The sequence below is a fragment of the Phodopus roborovskii genome, unplaced genomic scaffold, assembly GCF_943737965.1.
Source record: "Phodopus roborovskii unplaced genomic scaffold, PHOROB, whole genome shotgun sequence".
Taxonomy (NCBI): Eukaryota; Metazoa; Chordata; class Mammalia; order Rodentia; family Cricetidae; genus Phodopus; species Phodopus roborovskii.
The window spans coordinates 37144654-37169302 of NW_026126480.1; the positions used below are offsets into that span (position 1 = coordinate 37144654).

The 24649-nt window shown below is 41.3% G+C and overlaps 1 protein-coding gene across 1 annotated transcript in view; it reads right to left on the minus strand.

Moving 5' to 3' along the window:
* Positions 1–385: 385 nt before the first annotated feature.
* Mcmbp (minichromosome maintenance complex binding protein) overlaps positions 386–24649 on the minus strand; it is a 50983-nt gene continuing 26719 nt past the window's right edge. Inside the window, exons 6-16 of the mRNA XM_051193133.1 lie at positions 23021–23165; positions 18710–18861; positions 16761–16861; positions 12868–13040; positions 12070–12193; positions 10157–10274; positions 7516–7681; positions 6517–6650; positions 4398–4562; positions 2801–2889; positions 386–1615 (exon numbers count right to left, since the gene is read on the minus strand). Coding sequence (XP_051049090.1) covers positions 1489–1615; positions 2801–2889; positions 4398–4562; positions 6517–6650; positions 7516–7681; positions 10157–10274; positions 12070–12193; positions 12868–13040; positions 16761–16861; positions 18710–18861; positions 23021–23165 — 1494 coding nt within the window. The 3' untranslated portion in view covers positions 386–1488. The remainder of the gene's footprint in view (positions 1616–2800; positions 2890–4397; positions 4563–6516; positions 6651–7515; positions 7682–10156; positions 10275–12069; positions 12194–12867; positions 13041–16760; positions 16862–18709; positions 18862–23020; positions 23166–24649) is intronic.

The window sequence follows — 24649 nt, forward strand, 5'->3', positions numbered from 1 at the left end:
ATGCATTTTCAAAAATCTATGTGAACATTTTATTTTTAAAGGTTTTAAGGAAGATCTTATCTACCAGTTATAAAAATGAAAACCAGTTAGAATTCTAATATGAACATTATTTGTATTGACTTATAAAAATAGATTTGAGGTTAGGAAAAATGCTGAACAACTAGTAGTTTGTAGTTCCTTTCATTAGACTAATTCCTTGATTTATCAAGGCTGACCCTGTTTCCTTGGTTAACAATGTCAATGTAAGTCTCTTCAGTGGGAAAAAATTAAGGGGTCACTCAACTCATCTGTTTCCAAATTAATTCATCTTCATGTACATCACAGATAGCTTAAAAGCAATGTTCTAACCTTTCTGAAGGTTATGCTATGTTAATTTATAAATGACAAGTAATAACTTTTGTTTATTTGAAAATATGCATATCAAAATGAATAGGTCTGAGGAAAACCTACCTGTAACTGTACTAGCAAATGATGTTACCATCTAACAAACTTGGAAACTATCTGATAAACTTATGTTAAGAGTCCCCACCCCCTAGGGATGTAGCTTAGTGGTAGAGCACTTCTCCAGCATGTGTGAGAGGCCAGGGTTCAATACAAAGCACCATAAAAAAGCAATTCTAACCACCACCCCTCTCAAAGTTTACAATTTAAACAGTCTCCCCACCCCCCAATGTTTGGGTAAGGTTCCATGGGGTAGCATTCCTTTCAGAGTCCCTTAAAATGACAGTTTCAAATGCAGGGTGTGAGAAAAGCTAAGGACAATGTCATAACCTTCACAAAGCTGCATTTATTCCAAGGAAAGACTCTCTTATCTGAGTGTCCTTTTATGAAAACAAAACAGTGATCACAGTGATTGATTTTTTTTTTTTTTTTTCCTACAAGTGACTTGACAAATTAACTGGCAACTCTACCCCAGAGATCTCTAGTCCATGAAATTAAAAGTTGGCAACTCCTGCCATGGGAAAGCCTAGTTCTGCAGGCTATTAACAGCTGGTAAGTGGAAAAAAGTTTCTATGTCCAGATATATAGAAAATGACACTAGAGAGTTCACAGGAATCAATGGCAAGTACATCCCGACTAGAAACACACACAGACCAGAACCATTCCGCATTAACACAGAAGTGCGAGGGCACAACTCTTCCAGTAATTACTTCAGGTGAAGCTGGTACTTTAAGAGTCTGGCCTAAAATGTAGCTATGGCTAAGGAAATGGTATGATCAGCAACATTATCATTATTAAACTTTTTAATATCAAATACATTTTTATACATCATAACTAATTATAAAACAAACTCCGAAACTCCATAAAACCAGTAAGGTAAAAGCCCTTACAGAGAATCATATAAACTTTAGGTGTCACCAGGCTTGATTTCAGGAAAAGTCATTGTTTTTGGATACAAATTATCTATAAAACAATATGGTATAAACGAATCTGAATTGTACAGCATGGAGGCTATAGCTTGCCCATTCTCTTCTTAAGTTCAGAGCTCTAAAGTTCATTCCCATTCACACACTTGTGCTGCTGAAGCCTGTTTTTTCTGGAAGACTCCAGTTGCTTTGCTCTTAGCCATCGTTCTCTTGATAGTGTTGTCTGACCAGCACTCAGGGACAGAAACCTGTTTTGAAATTTAAAAATTACCTAGAGTTAGGAAGACTAAAGTCTTAACAACTAGGAAATCTTTGAAAGCCCACCAGGAAGCAAGAACATATGGTTGCTACACATGAGCAAGGGTCAAGTATGACCTTGAAAAGGAATCCCTGCAGAGCCAGAATTAGAGGGCGGCTCAACTCTTAAAAGCTTAGAGAACAAGCCTGTTCTGCTAGAAATAGAAACCTTCATCAGGTAGGTATTCTTTTTTTAAATGATTTTTTTATTATTATCATTTTTTAACATCCTGACTGCAATTTTCTCTCCTTCCTCTCCACCCCCACCACACCCATCCACTCCTCAGTTTCTATTCAGAAAAGGGTAGGCCTCCCATGGGTATCAACCAAACATGACATCAAGTTGCAGTAAGACTAAGCATCTCCTCCCTTCGTTTGCTGGGCAAGGCAACACTGTATGAGGAAAAGAGTCCCAGAAGCTGGCAAAATAATCAGATAGCCCCTGCTCCCACAAGAAGACCAAGCTACACAACTGTAACATACATGCAGAAGGCCTACGTCATTCCCATACAGGACCCTGGGTTGTCAGTTCAGTCTCTGTGAACTTCTATGAACCCAGGCTAGTTGTTTCTGTGGGTTTTCTTGTGGTGTCCTTGATCCAGCCCTCTGGCTCCTATAATCCTTCCCCTTCTCCCACAGGATTCTGTGTTTGTAGGAGGGCTCAGGGCTCAGAATCTTCCTCAATCACTCCCTGCCTTCCTTAGTTGATGAGGCAGGGTCTTTCAATTGAACTCAAGGCTGGTTGGTGTAACTAGGCTAGTCAATTTGCTCTGGGATTCCTCCTGGCCATGCACACCCAGATTTTAGGTGGATCTAAACTTTAGTCCTCAGGCAAAAGCTTTACCCATCTGCTCAACTCTAGAAGTGTCTTTGAAGGAAAAATTCCTCTGTTTATAGAAGTCTGCCTTAGCTGGTGGTGGTGCAATGCCTTTAATCCCTGCACTCGGGAGGCAGAGGCAGGGTTTGAATTTGAAGTCAGCCTGGTCTACGGAGTTTCAGGACAGGCTCCAAAGCTACAGAGAAACTCTGTCTCGAAAAACAAAACAAACCAAACAAAAGTCCGCTTCAGATACTGTTGAATAAATCAGAATTGTACAGGGCCAACAGAAAAGGGGACTATGGGTGAGCACACTTACCGAGCCACCACAAGCAATTGGTGGAGGTCATCAGCTGTGATACTCTGAGGATCGTTTTTACGCATTTCCACAAAATCGTCTTCAACCGCCTTTATCAAAAGGGTAATATATTTGTAAAAATATTCCTTCAAACCTCTTTAAGTGCATTTCAAACTATTTCCTTATTTTTGTAAAGAAAAAGCAACATGGTCCTTGACTATAATAAAAGTAGATGGACAAATGAGGGTAAAGAGAGAAAGAACCAAAAATTTAACCTCCATTACAAAATTCTACATTCTACATTCAGCTCAGTCCCGATTGAGAGTGTCAAGCAAGCACTGAAGCCAGCATCTTCCACCGTGTGATGTCGTGCTACAGTGCATGCCTGAAAGCCAAGGGAGAAGGACCACAACTACAGGCCTGCCTGGGCCCAATACAGTGGAAACAATGGTTGGAGTCAGCCTGGTCAAAACCCTGGGAACTCCCAGTAACCTGGGGATCATTTACACAACAAAACAAGTGGCTCTTGTAAGAATGTTGAGTTCTGTGACATTTCAACTCTACACCGCCACCTCAGGTGATGTCTTGGAAAACCCACAGTCTGGCAGCCACTGGGCTAGCAGAATAGGCAGGGCCTTCAGTACCAATAGCAGAGAACTGCTACCCTCATCTGCAAGGCTGTCTTCACTGGAAGCCTGTTATAATGTTCTACTATTGCTACCATTAATATGTTGGTATGCTTGCTATATAAATTAAGCTCTAGAAAGTGTTATATCTCAGCACTTAGGAGGCAGAGACAGGCAGATCTCTCTTTAAAAAAATATAAAAGAGCTCATGGGGTGCTTACCCCCATGAGGGCCCTGGGTTTGAAGCTCGGCATCATAAAACAACAAATGATTGAAGGGGGGGGGGGGAGGCAGTCCCAGATAAAAGCTTAAAGAAGCTGCCATAGAAGACACCCTCAAATGAAACAGAAAGCCTTGGTAAAGGCAAACACACAGGGAAATGTTAACCAGTGTAAAGCTAGGCTTGGTGGTGTCTGCCTATAACCCCACATTCCCTCCAAGTCTAAGACCAGCATGGGCTACATAGTAAAGCCACAAATGACTAGAAAAGCAACAAAAATTGTATTTTCTTGTTTAACCTTTCCCCCCTCTGGCTTGAAAGACAATTGCACAAAGTGATAATTATGTGTTACAAGGATATAATCTGTGAAATAACAACATGAACGAGGGAATGAAGAACAGAATGGAAAGGAGCAAAATTTTCACAGACCAAGGCAAATGCTCATCCCAAGTCTCAAAAACTAACCTGATAAGGTAGGAGCTGAAGATATGAGATAGAGTGCTTGCTGCACTGTTATACAAAGGAATTGGTTTCGATCCGGGTGCTGAAAATAATTAAACCAACCAAACAAAAACAAAAGCAATTCAACTGCAGAAAGGAAGGAGGCAGCTGAGTAAAAGGACAGAGAATGAATCCCCTCTTAAACAGAAGGTGACCATAATAAAGACTAGAGATGGTAAACACAAACTTTGCCTTACAGTAACTGCAGTAAAATCACACCGAGTGAACCCCAAAACCCAACACAGGATTTCTTGTTACAATGAAAGCATACCTTGGTTATGTCATCTGATATGTTGTAGTCCAGAAATCTCAAGAGGGTCAGGTAGATGCGGAACTTGTTGAGCACAGATGGCAGCACAGCTGAGAGAAGGCTATTCATGTACTCCTCCATGTTGGGTGGCATCAGCTGGGGCTGCAAGTGAATCTGGCAGTCTGCCTGGAGAGAGAAAGATGAACTCATTTACAAGACCCTATAATTTAGAGGATGAGGCTCTCAACTTGTAAGGGAATTAAAAATACCATGTATTTGAGGAGAGGGATTTTTTAAAATCTTAGTCTAACTGGACTGCAAACCACTGCAATGTGATTTTCTGTTTGGCTCAAGACATGACTGTTTTCTGTAAAGCAGGCTAGCCTTAAACTCAGTATAGGAACATTTGAGATGGATATGGCTTAGCTGGTAAAAGATACTTGCTGCCAAGACCCACATGGTGGATGGAAAGAAAACCAATTCCTTCAAGTCGTTCTCCAACCTCTTACACACCAGCCATAGCATACGCAGGTATGAGCACACACACATATCATGTGATTGGGGGGGGGGGAGGCAAAGAAAATAACAGTAGTCTGGATTATTAAGGGGAATTAGCTTCTCCTCTTTATTTCTGGACATGAGAGGCTCTTCTACCAGTAGCTTTGGTTATCTTGTGATTTTCTGGTTCTTGGTTGTAAAATGAAACAACAGGTTCCCTTGTTAATAACTAGCAGCTACAATCTCCTTTTTTGAAATCTATGGCTGGAATTCAGAGCCCTAAACAAGACAGGCAAGTGCTTTACCACCGGGCTGTACTCAGCCTTTTGAGGTGGAGTCTTACAGTGCTGCCCAGGAAAGGTGTGACTTCACCACCTTCCCACCTCAGATTCCCTCAGTATATAGAACCACAGGCATGGACTAACACTACAAGGTAACCCCCAATTCATACACAAATGAAACTTATTAAAATAATAAGCAGCGCTGGGCTGAGGAAATGGTTCAGTCTGTAAAGTACATACTTCTGTGGGGCTGAGAGGATGGTGCAGCAATTAAGAGCACTTACTACTCTATAGGAAACAGACTTTGAATCCCAGGACACACTTACAAACACATTTAATGTCTCCAAGCCTCCACCTCCCCATGCCCCAGTTCTGGGTTCTCTGGGTATGAATGAGCACAGGCACACACCCACATCAATAAAATAGTAACACTTAGAGCTGAGGAGCTGGCTCAGCAGTTAAGAGCATTTGTAGTGTTCTTGCAAAAGGCCTAGGTCTGGTTTCTAGCACCTATATACATATAGTGATTCACAGCCAACCCTAATTCCAGTTCCAGGAGATCAAATGTCTTCTTCTGTCCTTCACGGACACCAGGGCATGTAAATGGCAAACATGCATAAATGTATACCAACACTCATATACATAAAATAAAATATTAAAAAATAAAATGCACAACACAGAATTGAAATGTGTGTTTTAGCTTCTTGTTTGTTTTTAAAAGAGTCTCTCTATGGAGTCCTGGCTGCCCTAGAGCTCACTATGTAGAAGAGCTGGACTCCAATTCACAGAGATCTATCTGCCTGCATCTGCCTCCTGAGTGCTGAAAGAAGTATGCCACTACACCTGCCCCACTCCACCCCCCAAAAATCTTTTTCTTTTGGAGGGAGGGATTTGAGATGGTTTCTCTATGTAGCTTTGGAGCCTGTCCTGGAGCTCACTTGGTAGACCAGGCTGGCCTCGAACTCACAGAGATCCACCTGCCTCTGCCTCCTGAATGCTGGGATTAAAGGGGTGCACTATCACTGTCTGGCTTTAAAAAAAAAAATCTTAGAAAAAAAAAACTAGCTTGAAGACTAGCGTTAAATTCCTAGAAACTACACAAAAATGGTGGGTGTAGTAGTATACCCTTATAATCCCAGTGACTAGAAGTGAGGCAGGTGAATCTGGAGCTTCTGAAAACTCAAAACTCAAGGTATATGGTTGCTGAGAAACAACACCTGAAGCTGACTCCTGGCCTTGACATACATGTGCACAAGTGCATGTATCTGCACACACAGGCAATGTAAGTAATAGAAATGGACAAAGTGATAACAATAATCTTTGCACTGTAACCTCCCTATATTAAGCATGAGCCATCATACCGGGAGTAGCGACCTCCCCTCAGATGTGATGAGAACGTTGATATTGCACGGGAACTCCATCTGGTGGTAACTGAAGTCATAATCCACCTTCTGCCATGTTATCAGGTTGCTCAGTGCAGTCACATTATGAACACCTGGAAGAGGAAGATTGTTATTCGCAGTGTTGTGATTTTAATCACCTATGCAAATGATCTTAAGACATGTGGTTTTCTGCCGATTAAATAAAGGTAACAGTAGCCAACAATTAAACAAGCGGAATGTCAGCAAGCCAAATGTCAACTAGATAATAAGCTCCACAGACAGTATTAGGTCAACTTGAACTTTCTGGGGGCCAAAACTCACACAAATCTAATACCCAACACAAAGTGGAACTCTGGTAAGTTCATTACTTCCTAGGTCATAGCTATAAAATAGGAAAACAATTTCTTTAGAAAGTAGAGTTTTCCCAATTTATGTATTTTTGAGACAGGGTTTAATAAAGCCCAGGCTAGCCTTCAACTCCTAGTTCTCCTGCCTCTACCACCAATGCAGGTGGGTGCCACCAACTCTGGCTAAACTTTCATGATTGTATGTCCTCTTTGGTTTATAAATTCCCAATAGTCATTATTGTTTCATCTACTTTTTGTGCCTCGGGCCTCAAGCCAGCACAGTATCACCTGCATTCTCTTCATGTGGACATGATCTAGTATGTTCTTTCTTGTCATTTTTAACATGTTCCATAGCTGATGTCAGTTTAAATCACATGATCTATTCTTCCCCCCAGAAACTATAAAAACTGTTTATGAGATGTAGAAAAATATAACAGTAAATCTTTTTTGAACTAACAGGCAATCAACAGAATGTCATAATAAAACAGTTGGTGTAAAATTTGTAGTACATGCTTTAGTCAAATAATGTTTTAAAAATATCTGTTAGATGTAAGTTTTTCTTGGAAGCCATTGCTTGATCTGGCTAAATGGAGTGAAGCCACAAGGGGTCAGGAAGCATCTGCATGCGTACCTGAGGTGTCCAACTGCCCTTGCTCGAGAAGAGTCTCATCAATGACCAGGGACGTGTTATTGGGCAACTGGAGGAGACCGCTGACCAATCGATTGGCTGTATAATCTTTGTGGGGAATGAATTTCAACTGGTTCATGTTTTCTATTGTCATCTGTAGACGAAAAGACTGAGACAGAAATTGTAATGAGCAAGGCTCCAAGTTTCTTTATTAAAAAAAAAAATACAGACACATATTTGGAGTCAAAATATTTGTGTTTCACATGGTATGATATCATTTCTATCGGAAAGACAAAATGATTTCTGCAACTCTTAGAAACTGGCCACACTACAATCCATGCTTCTTATAGCTAGCTGCTTATTCTCCATCTTCATCTGGGCTGGGTATATACTAGACAGATAAGGTCATCTGGAGATACAAATAAAATTTGTTTCTATTCAAGTCTTGATGAATAGTTTTTACTCCGAAACAAGTGGTAGACAACCGGGGTTCAAAAACAACAGATCCCCAGAAGCTGAACTTAATTAAGGGACAGGAACTAGTAAAATACAAGACCTGCTGGTCCTCCTCACTGAGGCCAGAGAAAAGGCTCTGTGTCTGAAGGCCCCATTTCTTTACCACACATAGCTGCATGCCACTACAGACCTCACTGTCAACACTCCAGCCCTGAGCATGGCCCTCTCCATCTCTGCCTCCAGCCTCCACCACACTCAACAGTCTCCTATCTGTTCTACTCATACATGTTGCAGCCCCCAGAAAAGCAAGGTATGGGGGAGTCTGGAGGATGAAGAAGACTACAGCCAAAATGTAAGAGAATTTGCACTTAGGCTCAATTACTTTTAGAAAGGAGGACAGGAATTGTTTACAGATACAGATGAAATCCCACAAGAGGCAGGACTTGTCAAAAAAGGTAGCTGCCTGCAGAGATGACCAGTGGTGAAGAACACTTGTTCTTGCCGAGGACATGGGTTCTATTCCCAGCACCCATACAGTGGCTCACAGCCACCCACCTCTCCAGTTCCAGGTGACCCAACACCTTCTTTAAACCACCGTGGGCACCAGGCATGTGCATGATACATAGACACACGTGCAAGCCAAACACTGGCACACATAAAAAATCTTAATCATAAAACAAACAAAACAAAACGTGGCCATGTGCTGGGGCTGGAGCTAGGGCAGCACACATGTAACCAGTAGTAAAAGCTGAATGCTGTATTATAGAGAGCATAGCACTGAGAAAGGGCCTGGTACCAGTATGCTAAGAGTAAGAAAAGAGGAGACAGGGTCAGTTAAAAGCAAAACAGGAAAAGTAACCAGAACAAAATGCAAAGACCTACCACACTGCTGCCTCTAAGCCCCTCCTTCCTCCACCCTCTCCCATGTAAAAATGTAGCCAGTGTCTTCAGTGTGCCAGGAACCTCTGGCCTCACAACTGAGATCTGATGGCCTTTGGTGCAACCTTGTGTCTGACAGCTGGTACAACACCAACTTCTTTACTGACATCCCTTAAAAGCCATTCTGGGCCAGGCGTTTTGTTGGTGGTGGGCACCTTTAATCCTAGCATTTGGGAGGTAGAGGCAGGAGGATCTCTGTGAGGCCAGCCTGGTCTACAAGAGCTAGTTCCAGAAACATCCATGAATTTCAGAACTTGTGGATAAATGGGCACCGCCTGTGTCCTCCCATCCCATTTCAAAGATTCCATTGTTCTGCTGTGTATTGTTAAAAGCACACACTAGCAATTACTTTCTTGGTCTTGTACCACAAAAACATAACTTAGAGAACCTATTTCAGGAGTTGTGGGCCCAGGGAACTGCTAAGACCGTTACAGGGTCTATGAATTAAAGAAACACATTTACCCTCATTCTTTCAAAACGGAAGACAGAAAGAGTTTTTACTAGAGAATATGCTATCAGCTAAGAAACACACCAGATCAAAACATCACAGATGTAAATGCAGGAACGTACTAAAAATCTAGGGGGTCTCTTATTACTTTAGAAATTCAAGAGCTTGGCAAAATGCAAAACAGTGCCAGCTTTATCACTATTTTGATAAATATAACAAATTCATCAACATGTATTCGGTTTTAATTACTGATGTCAGAAATTAGGGAAAGCATAACCCACTGAATATGGCCCCAAGTCCTCAAGACTCTGCTGCTTCTGCAGCACTCTGCAGTGAAGGACCTGGCTTCACTTTTTAGTTACACAACTCATCAGAGCAATTCCCCTGTCCCTGAGATCCCAACACACAAATGGTGTGTTCCAGATGCTTCCAAACAGCACCTAAAACTGGGGCATGGAGATAGGCTGCTTTATTACCTCGGCTGAGAGAACTGACTCATATAATTTAGAGCTTTAGATTTCAAGTTTACTACACATACACAAAGGACCACACTGAAGGACCAAACTGGCAGACAGGAAGCATGATCTTAAGGCAGTCACTGCCACTGCAATAACTTTTAGAGTTACAAATTTATGCTGGGTCAATCAGTGTGAATACTGACAGTACATTTAAAATTATGTCAATTGGCATGTGTTGTCCCTTGTAAATGAGATAGATCCACAAGGAATACAAAGTTAGTACTTGAAGTGAGTAGAAAATAATTAGATTTGTTGTTCATAATATTTCATAATATTATCTTACTGCTGGAACAAGGTGTTGAATGATCCGATATAGGTGTTCTGTGAAGGTACTATTTTGTGGGCAGCCACTCAGGTTAACTGTAAATTTTCCTAGTGGAAGAACATCTCTTCTTGTATATCTAGGAGAGGGAAAAAAGGAAAAAAGGTAAGATACTGAAATACCATCATTAGACATTTTGTAGTAGCAGGAAGAAATAGTTTAGTGGTTAGGAACACTGACTGATCTTCCAGAAGACCAGGGATCAATTCCCAGAACCCACACGACAGCTCACAACCATCTTTAATTCTAGTTCCAGAGAGAATAAGATGTCTTCTTCTGGCTTCCACGGGCACTACATGCACAGATATACAGGCAATGTAGCCATACACATAAAGTAAAACTTTTGCAGACACTGGCTACTTTATCAGAACAGCAGCAGTTAAATAATAGCCAATACTTAAAAAAAAAAAAAACCTACTGCTCACATGCCTTTTCACCACTCTCCAACATTTCCAGGTGGGCTGTATTAAGAACTCTGAAGTACAAAATGCTGAGAAGTGCTTCAGAAGGTCTGCAAACTTCCTGGCTAAGCATGCCTAATATGAGATGGTAATTACTGCTTCCCAGTTTGACTTAAGCAGTATGCCTGTGGCTTGGGTATTTCAGACTTCCCAGCATTTTTTTTCCATTGGAAGGTGCAAGCAGTCAAGCAATGACAGAGCTATGACATGAACCCTGCTTTCAAGCATTACATACTGTCTTAGATGCCACAAGGGGAGAGTTTACAACAGAGAGATGCTTACTCTAACAGCCTTTACCCCCCCCCCCCACACACACACACGATGACCTAACATTTTGAGAAATGGGTACAGTATGGCACAATTTATAATGAACTAGCATACAGTCATTGCAAAGCTTCTGAAGAAGGCAGGGTGTGGTGGCATGCCCTCAGCACTCAGGAAACAGAAGCAAAAAGATCTCAATTGAGTCACAGACCAGCCTGGTCTACAGAGGGTTCCAGGCCAGGACTCTATAGTGACACCCTAGCTTTAAAAAAAAAAAAAAGTATTATGATGGGAAAATGGAGCTCACTAAATATTACACGTGAAAAGCAAAATAAGGATCTGTGCTTCAAACACCACTGACACTCACATGAGTAAGCACAACACATGGACATAAACCAAAGAACACGTACAAGTAGTAAATGAGAAAAGACTGTCATGTGACAGCAGGCAGTTTTCTTCCTATTATTAAGATATATTACTTTTGTAAGCAAAGCCAAAAAAAAAAAAAAAACAAACAAACAAACAAAAAAAAAAAAAAAAAAAAAAAAAACCAAAAAACCCTGCCAGGTTGTGGTGTCACACGCCTTTTAATACAAGCATTCAGGAGGCAGAGGCAAGCAGATCTCTTAGTTCAAGTCCAGTCTGGTCTACAGAGCAAGTTCCAGGACAGTCAGGGCTACACAGAGAAACTTTATTGGGGGGGGGGGGGAGGAGATGGGACATTAAAGTCAATATGCAAATTAAATATACACAAAGACAGGAATGACTGTCTTATAAGCAGAGCCTGGAGAAGCACAATACAAACGGGGATGGGATGCCTAGTATGCACAAGAAAATCCTGGGTTTAATTTACATTAGCATAAAGAAAAAAAGAATGCAGAAAAGATGGAACAGCTCATTTTTACTCATCAGTCATGTCCTGTCTGATCTTGCCTCTAACATTTACTAAGAATGACATAATCAAAATGTTTTGTGTGAAACTAAGAAAGGGTAAAGAAAGAGGAACCTGTATTGGTGCAACATTTGATGTATGGAACAAAAAACTCCCACCTGAAGACGAAGCTGATAAACTAAAACAACTAAAACCACAGCTGTTCCCTTCCTCTCCTAATCCCACACCTCAGTTCCCAAGAAGAGCACAGCACTTACACTGTTGAGATGAGATGCAATATAAGGTATTCAGCAGCCAAACTATCTCCCAAAAGCGCATGTGTGAGGAATCCAAGTAGCTCTGCTCTGACCGGAGACAACTCAGACATGAAACTGGACACAACTGCAGGAGGAAGGAAGGCAAATGAAGTGTGCACACCAGCTCTGCACCAGCACCTCAGTGCAAGAACAGGAAGGAGCACTACAATTCTGGAAGACAATGAGCATGAACTTAGAGTAACGGCTGACAAATGATGCCAATATCAGAGCTGGAAAGACGCTTCAGAGAATAAAGGCACTTGCCACCATGTCTGATGACCTTTGTTTGACCCCATAGACCCACACACTGGAAGGAAGGCGAGAACTGACTCCTTTAAATTCTCCTTTTACCTCCACATGCAGGTTCTAACCCTCCCATAAATAAATGTAATATAAAAAAAATTAAAAAGGGAACTGGCGCAGCACGCCTTTAGTCCCAGTACTTGGGAGGTAGAAGCAGGTGGATCTCTGTGAGTTCAAGGCCAGCCTGGTCTACAGAGCTAGTTCTAGGACAGACTCCAAAGCATACAGAGAAACCCTGTCTCAAAAAAGAAATACAAAACAAAACAGCACACAAAAAACAAAACAAACAAACAAATTAAAGTGATGCCAACTGTTTACTCATTAATGGCAAGAATTAATAGAAGAGGAAATGGGGCAAAGCCACAGACATTATTAAAAAACTCACTCTGCTCAGCAGGGACTATGGGCCCCTGGAAGTGAAACTGCCATTCCATGGGCTCCAACACTTACACTTACAGGTTCTGCTCTCCTCCTTGTTAAGGCAAGTGGGTAACAAAGGATTGATGTGCTGCAGCTTCTGGGCTAAAATCACATGAATTCTTGGCACTAATGAAGCTGGAGGACTATGCACCCTCTGCTCTTCTGCCATGTCTGTACACTCCATGGAATCCAGTAATGCAGACGCCTCCCTGTGGAGAGAGGGATATGTTAGTTTAGAGCTGCCAAATAACAAAGGTGCAAAAACAACATACACTCTGAAGACACTCCTAATCCTACTCAACAGATTCTCCATCTCCCAATGTCAGAATGTGGTCCCTCAATGTAAAGTGGTTTTTAATCACTCACAAATGCTGGCTCATTGTACAGCACAATGGGTTTATTCGACTGCCCAAAACAAATGTGTTTAACTCAGTGAGCTAACGGTGTCACGTACACAACAGAGGATGTCATTCACAAGGCCATTTCAAATCAGGTGCTCCTTGAATTTTCACATTGAAACACTGCTGAATAACTTATATTGCATCCTTTTCTCCAAAGCCATGGTGTTTATTACTGAGTGCAGAGAATCATGCACCTCTATCTTGCTAATGGCTTTGCTAAATTTTATTCTCATGTGATGCTCCACCTCTTCTGAAATTGTGGGCAAATGATTAAGACAGTATGAACTTTCAGGTTGCTAATCAATTCTAATGATAGACTCACTCTGAAGTCACTGAGCGAATGTGTAAAGTCTTCAACTATACATACAAACTCCATCAGATCTCACAAGCTCACAAATCCACTCCACAGTCTGCCTCAGTCTGTGCTCTGCCCCTCTGAATCAAGAAGCCTCAATAATCATGTAATTAAGAAAGCTGTTGGTTCTGGTGGTGCATGCCTTTGATCTCTGCACTCAAGAGCCAGAGGCAGGCAGATGAATGAGTTCGAGGCCAGCCTGATCTGCAAAGTGAGTTCCTGGACACCTAGGGCTGGCTAAACAGAGAGACCATGTCTTGAGAAAAACAACAAGTATTATTTGCCAACATTTTTGTATTGTTGTTCTATTCTCTCTTTTTCTTTTTTGAGACTGGGTTTCACTATGTAATCCTGGCTGTACTGGAACTCACTATATAGAACCAGGTTGGCCTTGAACTCACAAAGATCCACCTGCCTGTGCCTCCCGAGAGCTGATTAAAGGTTTACACTACCACGCCTGGTCTTTTCAAATACTTTTAAGTGTATGTAGAAAGCCAATAACCACATATCATCCAACAAGTCTGCTGCAGGTATGTTGGTGCCAGTTCTTCCTTCCCTTAAGCAAAAGGAAAGATTGAACAAGGTCTAGATTCCCCCATTTTGTTATATAATTAAAAAAAATATATATGCACACAAATATACCATCACTTATAGAAGAAAAAAAAGTGGTGGGAATACGCGTAGCTACACACTTTCCCAAAGGATAAACATAGGAGGGACAGTCAGAGAATCTGACTAGGAATCTGGTTCCCAGTGGGCGGGACAAAAAGAGCAGGGATGGGAATACCCAAAGGCACTCCTGCATACTTTTGGGATAGCATAGTCCTTCTAGTTCTGTAGTAATGGAGAAAAGCTGGGAAGTGAAATTAACCACACAAATGAACCTACATGAAACAAACACCAAAATCAAAATGGACAAGAGAGGTACCTGGGCCACTGTGGAGGGTAGCATTCTGAATACAAAGCCGAGTACCAGATGCTGGTGTGCTGGTATAATCCTAGCATTCAGCAGACAGAGTTAGGAGGTCTGACACAAGTTTGAGGCCAGCCTGGCCCATATAGTGACATGCTGTCTTAAAGGACAAAAAAATGAAAACAAAGACACTGGAAACAGACACTAAATGTTTAATCTCAAGGCTCTTCCTTAGTAGCACTGCTCGCCATTTCTGTAAATCCCCTCTGTGCACCCTGCAGAAGTCGGCCAAACACTGCGGACAGAGCATACAACTAAAGAAGAAGACAACTGGAATGACAGAGCTTGTACTGAATTGAGTGTGAACTCAAGGCTTTTTCTTTTTTGAGATTGTCTTACTATATTACGTAGCCCAAACTGGTCTAGAACTCAGTTCTTTCTGTCTCAGCCTTCCAAGTGCTAGGATTATGCCTGTGTTTTATCATGCACAGCAAATTCATAGCTTTTCTTTTCTTTCTTTTTTTCAGAGGCAGGGTTTCTCTGTGTAGTTTTGTAGACCAGACTTGGCCTCAAACTCAGAGAGATACTCCTGCCTGTTAAAGGCATACACTACTGCCCAGCTAAATTCATAGCTTTTCATAGAAAATACAAAAATACATTAAAAAATTTTAATGTCGTGAGGATTCTTATCTGTTACCCTACATAAAACTCAACTCCAAATGAATCAAGTAGGGTGTACTCTTGAACTTACAGGCTCAGGAAGTCTTTCTAAACAGTACCCAGAGGACAGGCATTATGACTAACAAGTGACAAATGGAGCACGTGAAGTCCTGAGAAGGCATAACCTTGAAGAAGCAGAAGAAGGAGAGGTCCCTAAGAATTGGAGGAGTGCCTGGTAGGAGACTTCAGAACTGGGTTTCTCTTCTCTCTGCCTTTCATATCCTAGCCACTAGATGAGTGTTTTCTTCTCAGCCACACTTCCCACCATGATAGCAGACCTCCATACAGAGCAAAATGGCCCAGTACATGTGGTAGGAACTCCGCAACTGTGAGTCACACACCGGCTCTCTGCAAGTAGATGATCTCAGGTAGGGCAGGCAGAAAGCTAACAGTCTCCTAGATCCATCCATTAGGATCCAAAACTGAACCAACCCAATATCAGTTAATACTTACTCTTGACTTAAATAAATATAATTCCTCACCAGGAAAAAAAAAAAAAAAAATGCCTTCCTGGAAAAACTAGATGATAATAAGCTGGTTCATACAAAGTCCAAGCTGCTTAATGTGACAGGATATGAGGTCATCTTAAGGAGCTATAGTTGTTGTAGGATATTACTTTAACTGTGCAAAGATGTGTTACACTTGTTTATGCTGCATGTGTTTAATTATGTAAAGATGTATTGCTTTGCCTGACTAACATACCAGACTGGTTTAATAAAAGGCTGAATGGTCAATAACTAGGCAGAGGAGGGAAAGGTGGGGCTGGTTGGCAGAGAATAAGTAGGAGGAGGAATCTAGGCTTGAGGGAAAAGAAAATGAGGAGTACAACAGAGAAAGAAAAGGAGACACCCAGCAGCTGCCAGACAGACAGACAGAGTAGGACATACAGAATGAAAGAAAGGCAAAAAGCCTGGAAGCAAAATGTAGATGAAGCGAAACAGGTAAAAGTAAGTTATAAGAGCTGGGGACAGGCATAAACTAAGGCCGGGCATGCATAACTAATAATAAGTCTCTGTGTTGTGATTTGGGAGCTAGTTGGTGGCCAAAAGAAAGTATGCTATATAGTTTTTCACTGTGGCTCCTACTAGCTAAATCTGGGAAAATCTGAGTTTCAAATGACATACTGATAATGAAATTACTTGAATAACAACTGTAAGAGGGATATAGTAGAAAATAGCTATTGTAGCAGAGACAAAAGTTACTGAAAAACCTTTGAGAGACACAAGTCACAGATGCTGAGAAGCTGCACATTCAATCTTTGAAATTATTAATGACCAAATGAAAAGCACTAACATGACAGGAGACACCACCTTAACTGAGTGGTTGACATTAACAACACTCTCATGGATTGTTGGCATGGCACTGGGAAGACTGACGGAGCCTGGCTTATATCCATAGCCAAAGGCTGCAGAAATGACAAGCACATGGGGCATGGGTAGTGGTAACTGGTAATCTGAAGACAGGAAACGAAGTTCTGTATAACCATCTGCCACTTCTGAAATGAAAAAGTAACAAAGAAAAATCTAGACAACAGACTTACCTTTCTTCATTATTCAGTATGCTCAGGACAGGATCCACAGACAGCACACCATATAACTCAAGAACATCATTGACTTTGAAGCAATCCCAGTCTTCATAGACCTGATGACAACACAAAGTCAGGTTAACACTCAACGACATAACCAAGATCAGCCAGGAACTCAGCAGCCAAACAGCTCAACCAGCAAGCATGTGAACAACCATGATCCCACGAGGCTGGCAGTCAGTCAAAAGCGGAACCAGAGCCAGGTGAGTCCACCACAGAGCCTACCCAGCTGGTCTAATACTTTCTATGTGGCCCACACTGACCTTGGACTCAAAGCAATCTCCAGGACCAAGTGTGGGGATTGATGGTATAAGATGCTATTATCAGTTTTAGTTTTTTGCATCCGGGTCATGCTACTGCCACTCAGGCTAGCATTGAATCTTGATCTTCCTATCTCAGCTTCCAGAAATGTGGGATTATGGGCATGTGATGCCAACATCCTTTATTATAAATACAAGTGAGAAGTGAGTTTTGAAAAAGTAAAGTAGCAGAAGTAAAATATTATAAAGTTAGAAATGACATAGGAAGGAAGTAGACATGAATTTAAAAGTTGTTCCACTTTTTTGGGGGGGGGGGTTCAAGATAGGGTTTCTTTGTGGCTTTGGAGGCTGTCCTGGAACTAGCTCTGTAGACCAGGCAGCCTTGAACTCAAAGAGATCTGACTGCCTCTTCCTCCCAAGTGCAAGTTGTTCCACTTTTGAATATGACTTTCCCACCTTTTGTTTGTGAAACAGGGTATGCTGGCTGGTTTCATGTCAACTTGACACAAGCCAGAGTCATCAGTGAGGAAAGGAGCCTCAATTGAGAAAATGCCTGCCTCCATAAGACCAGGCGTGGAACATTTTCTTAGTGTTTGATGTGGGAGGACCAGTCTATTGTGGGTGGGTTATCCCTCAGCTAGTGGTCCTGGGTTCTGTAACCAGGCTGAGCAAGCCAGAAGGAGCAAACCAGTAGGCAGCACTTCTCTCCATGGCTTCTGCATCAGCTCCTGTCTCCAGGTTTAAGTTCCTGTCTCAACTTCCTTTGATGATGAATTAATATGGAAGTATAAGTCAAATAATCCTTTCCTCCCCAGCTTGCTTTTGGTCATGGTGTTTCATCATGACAGTAGTAACCCTGACTAAGACACGGGGTCTCACTATGTAGCTCAGACTGGGTTTGAATTCTCCACCCTTCTTTCTTTATTCCCTGAGCACTGAGATCATAGGCATATAACACCAAACCAGGCTCCGCGTTGGTCAATCTTTTTTTTTTTTTTTAAAAGACAGGGGTTCTTTGTGAAACTGTCCTGGCTGTCCTGGAACTCACTCTATAAACCAGGCAGGGCTTGAACTCACAGAGATCTGCCTACCTCTGTCTCCAGAGTGCTGTGTGTTGTGGTAGCCAAAATAAAGAGACCCTCCAAAGATGGTTATAGCCCAACCACTGGAATGCTAAGTATGTTACCTCACATGCAAGGTACTTGCAGCTGTGCTCAAGGACCCTGAACACATCTAATATCCTGGATCATCTAAGTGGGGCTCCGTGTCAAAGGGAGAGCCTTTTCTGATGGAAATGTCACTATAAAAAACATGGTCAGAAAGATGCAGTGTTGCTGTCTTAAAGATGGAGATGCCACACAGCAAAGGAATGCAGGTAGCCTCTCAAAGCTGGATAAGGCAAAAGACAAAAACAAACTAGATCCTGCCCTCCCTCCATTCCTCTAGAGCCCCCTAGGTTTTATTCAGTTCTCATGTCAGACTTAGGACCTAAACTTGTAAAATAACTTACTGTTTGTTGTAAATGACTAAATCTGGGATAATTTATTATAGTGGCAAAAGAAAATTCAGGCAAATGCTGAGGGCTTTCTAATGCCTCATTTCTGAGGTGGTAGCATCTATGGATAGAGCTAGGAAAGGCTGTACCTTAACGAGGCAGGCAGGGCCCTTCTCTCCTGGCAGGGGGAAGTTCAGATCAAATGGGGAAGAAAGGTTCAAGGAGTTCAGCTGTTGCCCAGTAGAAGCTTCAGTTTCTAAGCGCTTTGGTTCTCCGCACCAGTGAAGGCCACCGAAGCCCCCTAGACTCAAACAGCATTGAATGAGGTCACTTCTAAGCCCAAAGAACATTCCAAAAGTGCTTTTCAAGTTTGATATAAATCATACCCAATTTTAATAACATTGTTTGATTTCTATGAGAACAAAGATAGATACATACCTAAAATATGTAATTCTTTTCTTACTATGAAATGGCAACAAACTACCCCATCAAACATAATGGAAGTTTTTTATTTTCTTTTTTTGAGACAGGGTCTCTCTCTGTAGAGCAGGCTGGCACTAAACACATCCTGCTATCTTAGTCTCCTTAGTATTAGGATTTTAGATGTAAGCCATGATACCCAACTATTATAAGTACTTTTAAAAGTTAATTTCATCCCACCCAGCTATGATGAAACTTATGAAACACATCAATGACCAGGACAATACGATAAACCTAAGAGTGTAGTAGTGGCACAAATACCTCAGCGGTAACCAACAGCTATCTAATTGGACTTAAGACCCACACAACAAAAAGGAAACCATGCCTAGTACTGGAAAGCACTCAGTGCTAGTGAAGTCATGGATAATGAAGGAGAATCTACAACCACTATGTTACTAAATCAGCATCGATCCCTAACAACATTCTTTGAAGAGTTGTTCTTACACCCACAAGTATATACAGTCTCACTCCTCATCCAGGAAACTTCTCTGTAAAAGATGAAGACCACTACAGAAAACCACAAACAATCAAATGCAGCTATGGAGACCAATGCCAGTGGATACATCTATGAAACAACTCCTGCACCCAAAACTCAGGGAGCATTGCAGAAGAGGAGGCAGAAAGGTTTTAAGAGCCAGATGACCAGGAACTTTGCTGTGAGATTGGGTCTCCTTGAAACATCAGAAAGTACACCTGTAAAGTCTCACCAACATGACTACCTAAATGTGAGCTGAATAAGGAAGACACCATGGGAAAAAAGCCCACAAGACTTCAACCCTATGCAACTGAGTAAAGCTGGAAACAGGAGAGGTGACCCTCCCCAGGGAAAAGCACACAAATTGGTTGTCCAGTGCCAAATAGTAATCCCTTAAAACATACATTTGAAAGAGAGCAGGAAGGGGTATACAAGAGGATCTGGAGGGAGGAAAAGAAAGGGAGAATGTAGTCAAAATACAATCTTAGCTGGGCATGATGGTGCAAGCCTTTAGTCCCGGCACTCTAGAATCAAAGGTATGAGGATCTCTGACCTCCATGACAGGGTCTCTCTGTGTAGTTCTGGCTGTCCTGAAACTCGCTCTGTAGACCAGGCTGGCCTTGAACTCATGGAGATCCACCTGCCCCTGCCTCTCCAGTGCTGGGATTAAAGGCTAGCACCACCACTACCCAGCATTAACTTCTTTTTGTGTGACTTCATCCTATTTAAAATAAGAAAAGACTATGTCTCCCAAGGTTTTTTGTTGTTGGTACAACATCTGTTCTTCAGATATAAAAGATATCCACAAATATACATGAAATTAATAAACGTAAAAAATTAAGGTGTGGCCGCACATGCCTTTAATCTAGTGCTTCTCAACCTGTGGGTCATGGCCCCTTTGGGGGAATCTAATGACCTTTTCATAGGGGTTGTATATCAGATATCCTGAATATCAGATTTTTATATTACAATTCATAACAGTATCAAAATGACAGTTATAAAGTAGCAGTGAAAATAATTATGGTTGGAGGGTCACCACAACATGAGGAACTGAATTAAAGGGTCATAGCAGCAGTCACAACTGCTACTACACAGTGGGTTCCAGGACAACCACGGCTGCATAGAAAGATCCTGCTTCATAAACAAACAAAAATGAGAATAGCAATAATGGCTCAGTGGTTTATCAACTACTAGAGATATAAATATGGTGGCTGCTTCCAAAGTAGTTACCATTTGAGGTTGATAAGTATTTAGAATAAAAATATAACCTGCATTAATATGGAATACTAGTCAAAAATTGAAAATACAAACAAATCTGATACATGCAATAATGTAGATGGATTTCAAGAAAAAGTTTACGAAGTGGGTGACTTCATTTACATAAGAATCTTGTAATGACCAGGTATAAGATCTGGGTAATGAACTATGCTGTACCTTGCCCGTTGTAGTAGCTATGTAAAACTACACATAACTAAGTATACACAAGTCTACCCCTGCAAAACTGTGAGCTCTGAATAAAGCTGATGGATCCTTCTTTCAATGCCACTTTCTGGCTGTGATTTATTAAAAGTACTCCAGGGTACAGACTGCAGCTCTTGTCTGATGTGTGAGGTCCTGGGTTCCAATCTCTTCATAGAAAGGGGGGAAAAAAAAAAAAAAAAAAGAATAAGCTCTTAACATTATAAATACACAGGTGTCACTATTAAGGTTATGGAATCTCTCTGTATAACTTCTCACAATGCTATCTAACTCTACTGATCTCAAAATGAGGAAGTTTTAAAATTCTGTGTAGCCTGAAAAAAAAACCTAGAAACAAGCAGCATACTGCACAAATGTACAAAATCTTGCAAGTCCACAACACTCAGACAAAAAGAAACAGAATCACCCCTCCCCCAAATGAACAAACAGAAAGAAAACTACCACACAGAAAGAAAACTACAAATTCCCTGGATTCAATCCTCACTTAAAACATGCTGTTAATCTGAATGAACTATAAGGATAAAAAAACATACTACCCAGTAGCATAAATTGTCTTTGGTCTTAATAGTAAAAACTCAGAGACAAGATCAAAGAAGCAAAGCAGCCAGCCCCCTGGAGAGTTCTCACCTCCACCAAAGCACAGACTGAAGGGGCCACCCCCCAAACCTCAGACTGCTCTTCTCTCCGCCAAACCTCAGACTCAGTCAGCTCCTGTCTCCTCCCACCTTATATTCCTCTCCAGTGTTGGGATTAAAGGCGTGGGATCCCAAGTGCTGAGAGCATTCTATGAGCTGTTTCTCTTCTAGATTGATTCACTCTTGTGTAGCCCAGGGTGGCCTTGAACTCACAGAGATCCATCTATCCCTTTCTCCTGGGTCCTGGGATTAAAGGTATGTGCCACCACCGCCTGGCCTCTATGACTGTGGCTAGCTTTGCATTCTGATCTTCAGTCAAGCTTTGTATGTTAGATTATAAACAAAATTATCACCACACTACCCCATCTATGTTCACCAGTTTAATCTTCCAGTTTAAAAGACAATCTCTGTTGAGTTCAAGCCAGTCTGGTGAGTAGAGTGAGTTCCAGGACAGCCAAAGCTTCACAGAAAAACCTTGTCTCAAAAAACAAACCAACAAACAACAACAAATAATCAGTATTCTAACTCTATAAAATACAATTACAAATGCCAATTCACAATACAGCCAAATGAAATTTATCAGTATACCTTTATATTCTTGACTGTTCAATCAACCCCCTTAACCCTACTTTAACCCTACTTTAAAGACAAGAGATTCTCACTTCTGAAGGGAAGTGACCAACTTGCCATATGAAGAAAGTCACTGTTCATTAAGTCCAAGAATAAAGTAAGTAATACATGGGGATTCAGAATTCTTAAGCTCTTATACAACATCAACTGCTGTCTCCAGGGTGCATTAGAATTAGTTATACATGAACCTGGGGTGGTGTTGCATACCTCTTTTAATCCCAAAGTCTGAGGCCAGCCTGAACTACAGAGTAAGTTCCAGTACAGCCAGAGCTACATGGAGAAACCCTGTCTTGAAAAACAAAACTAAACAAGCACACAATAACAACAAAAATCAACAGAACTACCATGGGTTCAAAAAGCAAGCAAGAAAGGATGTTTTCAACTAAGTCAGTTTTAGGGTCAAGTACAACTATGCTTTCTATTGGTCAAGAATCATTGGGACAACAATTATGAAGATAGAAAAAAAACACTTTTTCCTGTCAACCACTTGAAACTAAAAGCATCCATCAGAGCAGCTTTCCAAAGAGTACTCACTGTAAAAATGCTCAAAGTGCCTATAACACACCCACCCCAGCTAGGGATGGAATCAGGTCAAAGGCCAAAGTTCTACTACCCAGCTTCACCCTGATCAACACCATCCAGTTAGAATGACCGTGAAATGAAGTTTTCACACCACACCGGTTCCCAGATCTAGAACTATGTTAGGAAACAATCCTGAAAACACACCTAGTTGTCAGGAGGAAACTGCGGGTACACATTACCTGCTTGCGGGGCACCTGCATGTTGGTCTTTCTGTTTATTGGGCTGTAGGTCCATATCTTCATCATCTTCATAACTCCTCTTGTGCCGACTGGGAGTATAGGAAGTTGAGGGACTGACTCGAGCTTGGTTTGCATTGACATAGGCGTTAAATAAAAGGTTAAGAAGACAATCGGCTTGAACCAGATGATCCTAAATTATGCTAATATATAGTTATACAACATCACCAGTTTGACAATTCAAAGTATTTTTTAAAGATTTATTTAATTTTATTTTATGTTTACGAGTGTTTTACCTGCAAGTATGTTTGTTTACCACATGCATGCATTGCTCTTGGAGGCTACAAGAAAGAGTCAGATTCCCTAGACCTGGAATTACAGACCATTCTGAGCAGCTATGTAGAGTAGATACTGGGAACCAAACCCAGATCTTCTGCAAGAGCAGCCAGGGTTCTTTTCTTTTGAGAAGAGGTTTCTGTTAGCCCTGGATGTCCTGAAACCCATTCTGTAGACCAGGCTGGTCTCAAACTCAGATATCCACTTGCCTCTGCCTCCCGAGTGCTGGGATTAGAGTGTGCCACCACCGCCAAGTTGCAGCCAGAGTTCTTAATAGCTTAGTCATCCCTCAGCTCCTAAAATACTTTTAAAAGGAGGCTAGACTTCCAGTTTTTGTATGAAAGTAAGGTTCCTTTCTATGCCACACCTCCTCTCAGTAAAAAAAAAAAAAAAAAAAAAAAAAAAAAAAAAAAAAAACAACACAGATGAAGTATTTGTCTGCAGGCATTAGACAACAGTGAAGGTAAGGTTATGATTCTTGAATAAGGAGATACTACCCAAGAAAAAACTCGACATCCTTCTGGCTACAGGAGGACCTTTCAAACTGTAGCAAAGATGAGTAGACGTCTCTCACTGGATGGAGAAGAAAGCCCAGAGCTCAGAGTTACAAAAAGCAGCAGAAATTTGCAAAAGGGTATCCAGAGAAGCCAGCTGTAAACAGAAGATCCAGGAATTTTTATCTCTAGCCAAGCATCAAGTTGCAGATTCTAACTCAAGTTTCTCATTCCTAAAGGCCCAGGAGACAACTTAAACAAAGACTGTGCATGCAAGCATCACACATACCTGGCAGAAAATCCCAGGCATTTAAGAACTAGATACACACACACACACACACACACACACACACACACACACAAACCACCACAAAAAAAAAAAAAAAAAAAAAAAAAAACCAAGCTGGGTGGTGGTGCATGCCTTTAGTCCCAGCACCCACTCTGTGAGTTTGAGATCAGCCTGGTCTATAGAGCTAGTTTAGTTTCAGGACAGGCTCCAAAGCAATACAGAGAAACCCTGTCTTGAAAAACCAAAAGAACTAGATATAGCCCATGTTGTTGTTCAGGGGCTATGTCTCTATGTCTTACAGAACAGAAATAACTCTATAACCCATCCTGGTAAGTTCCTAAACCACAACGTGATCCAACATATAAAGTGCAAGAAGCAAATTCAACCCTTTTGAAGACAGGAAACTCAAGTCTCTACTACAATGTTGCTTTTTAGGAGATAATAAAATAGTAGTCAAGTAAAGAAACTTGAAAATCTGACCTATTACTAGATTTTTAAAGCAATGCAAACAAA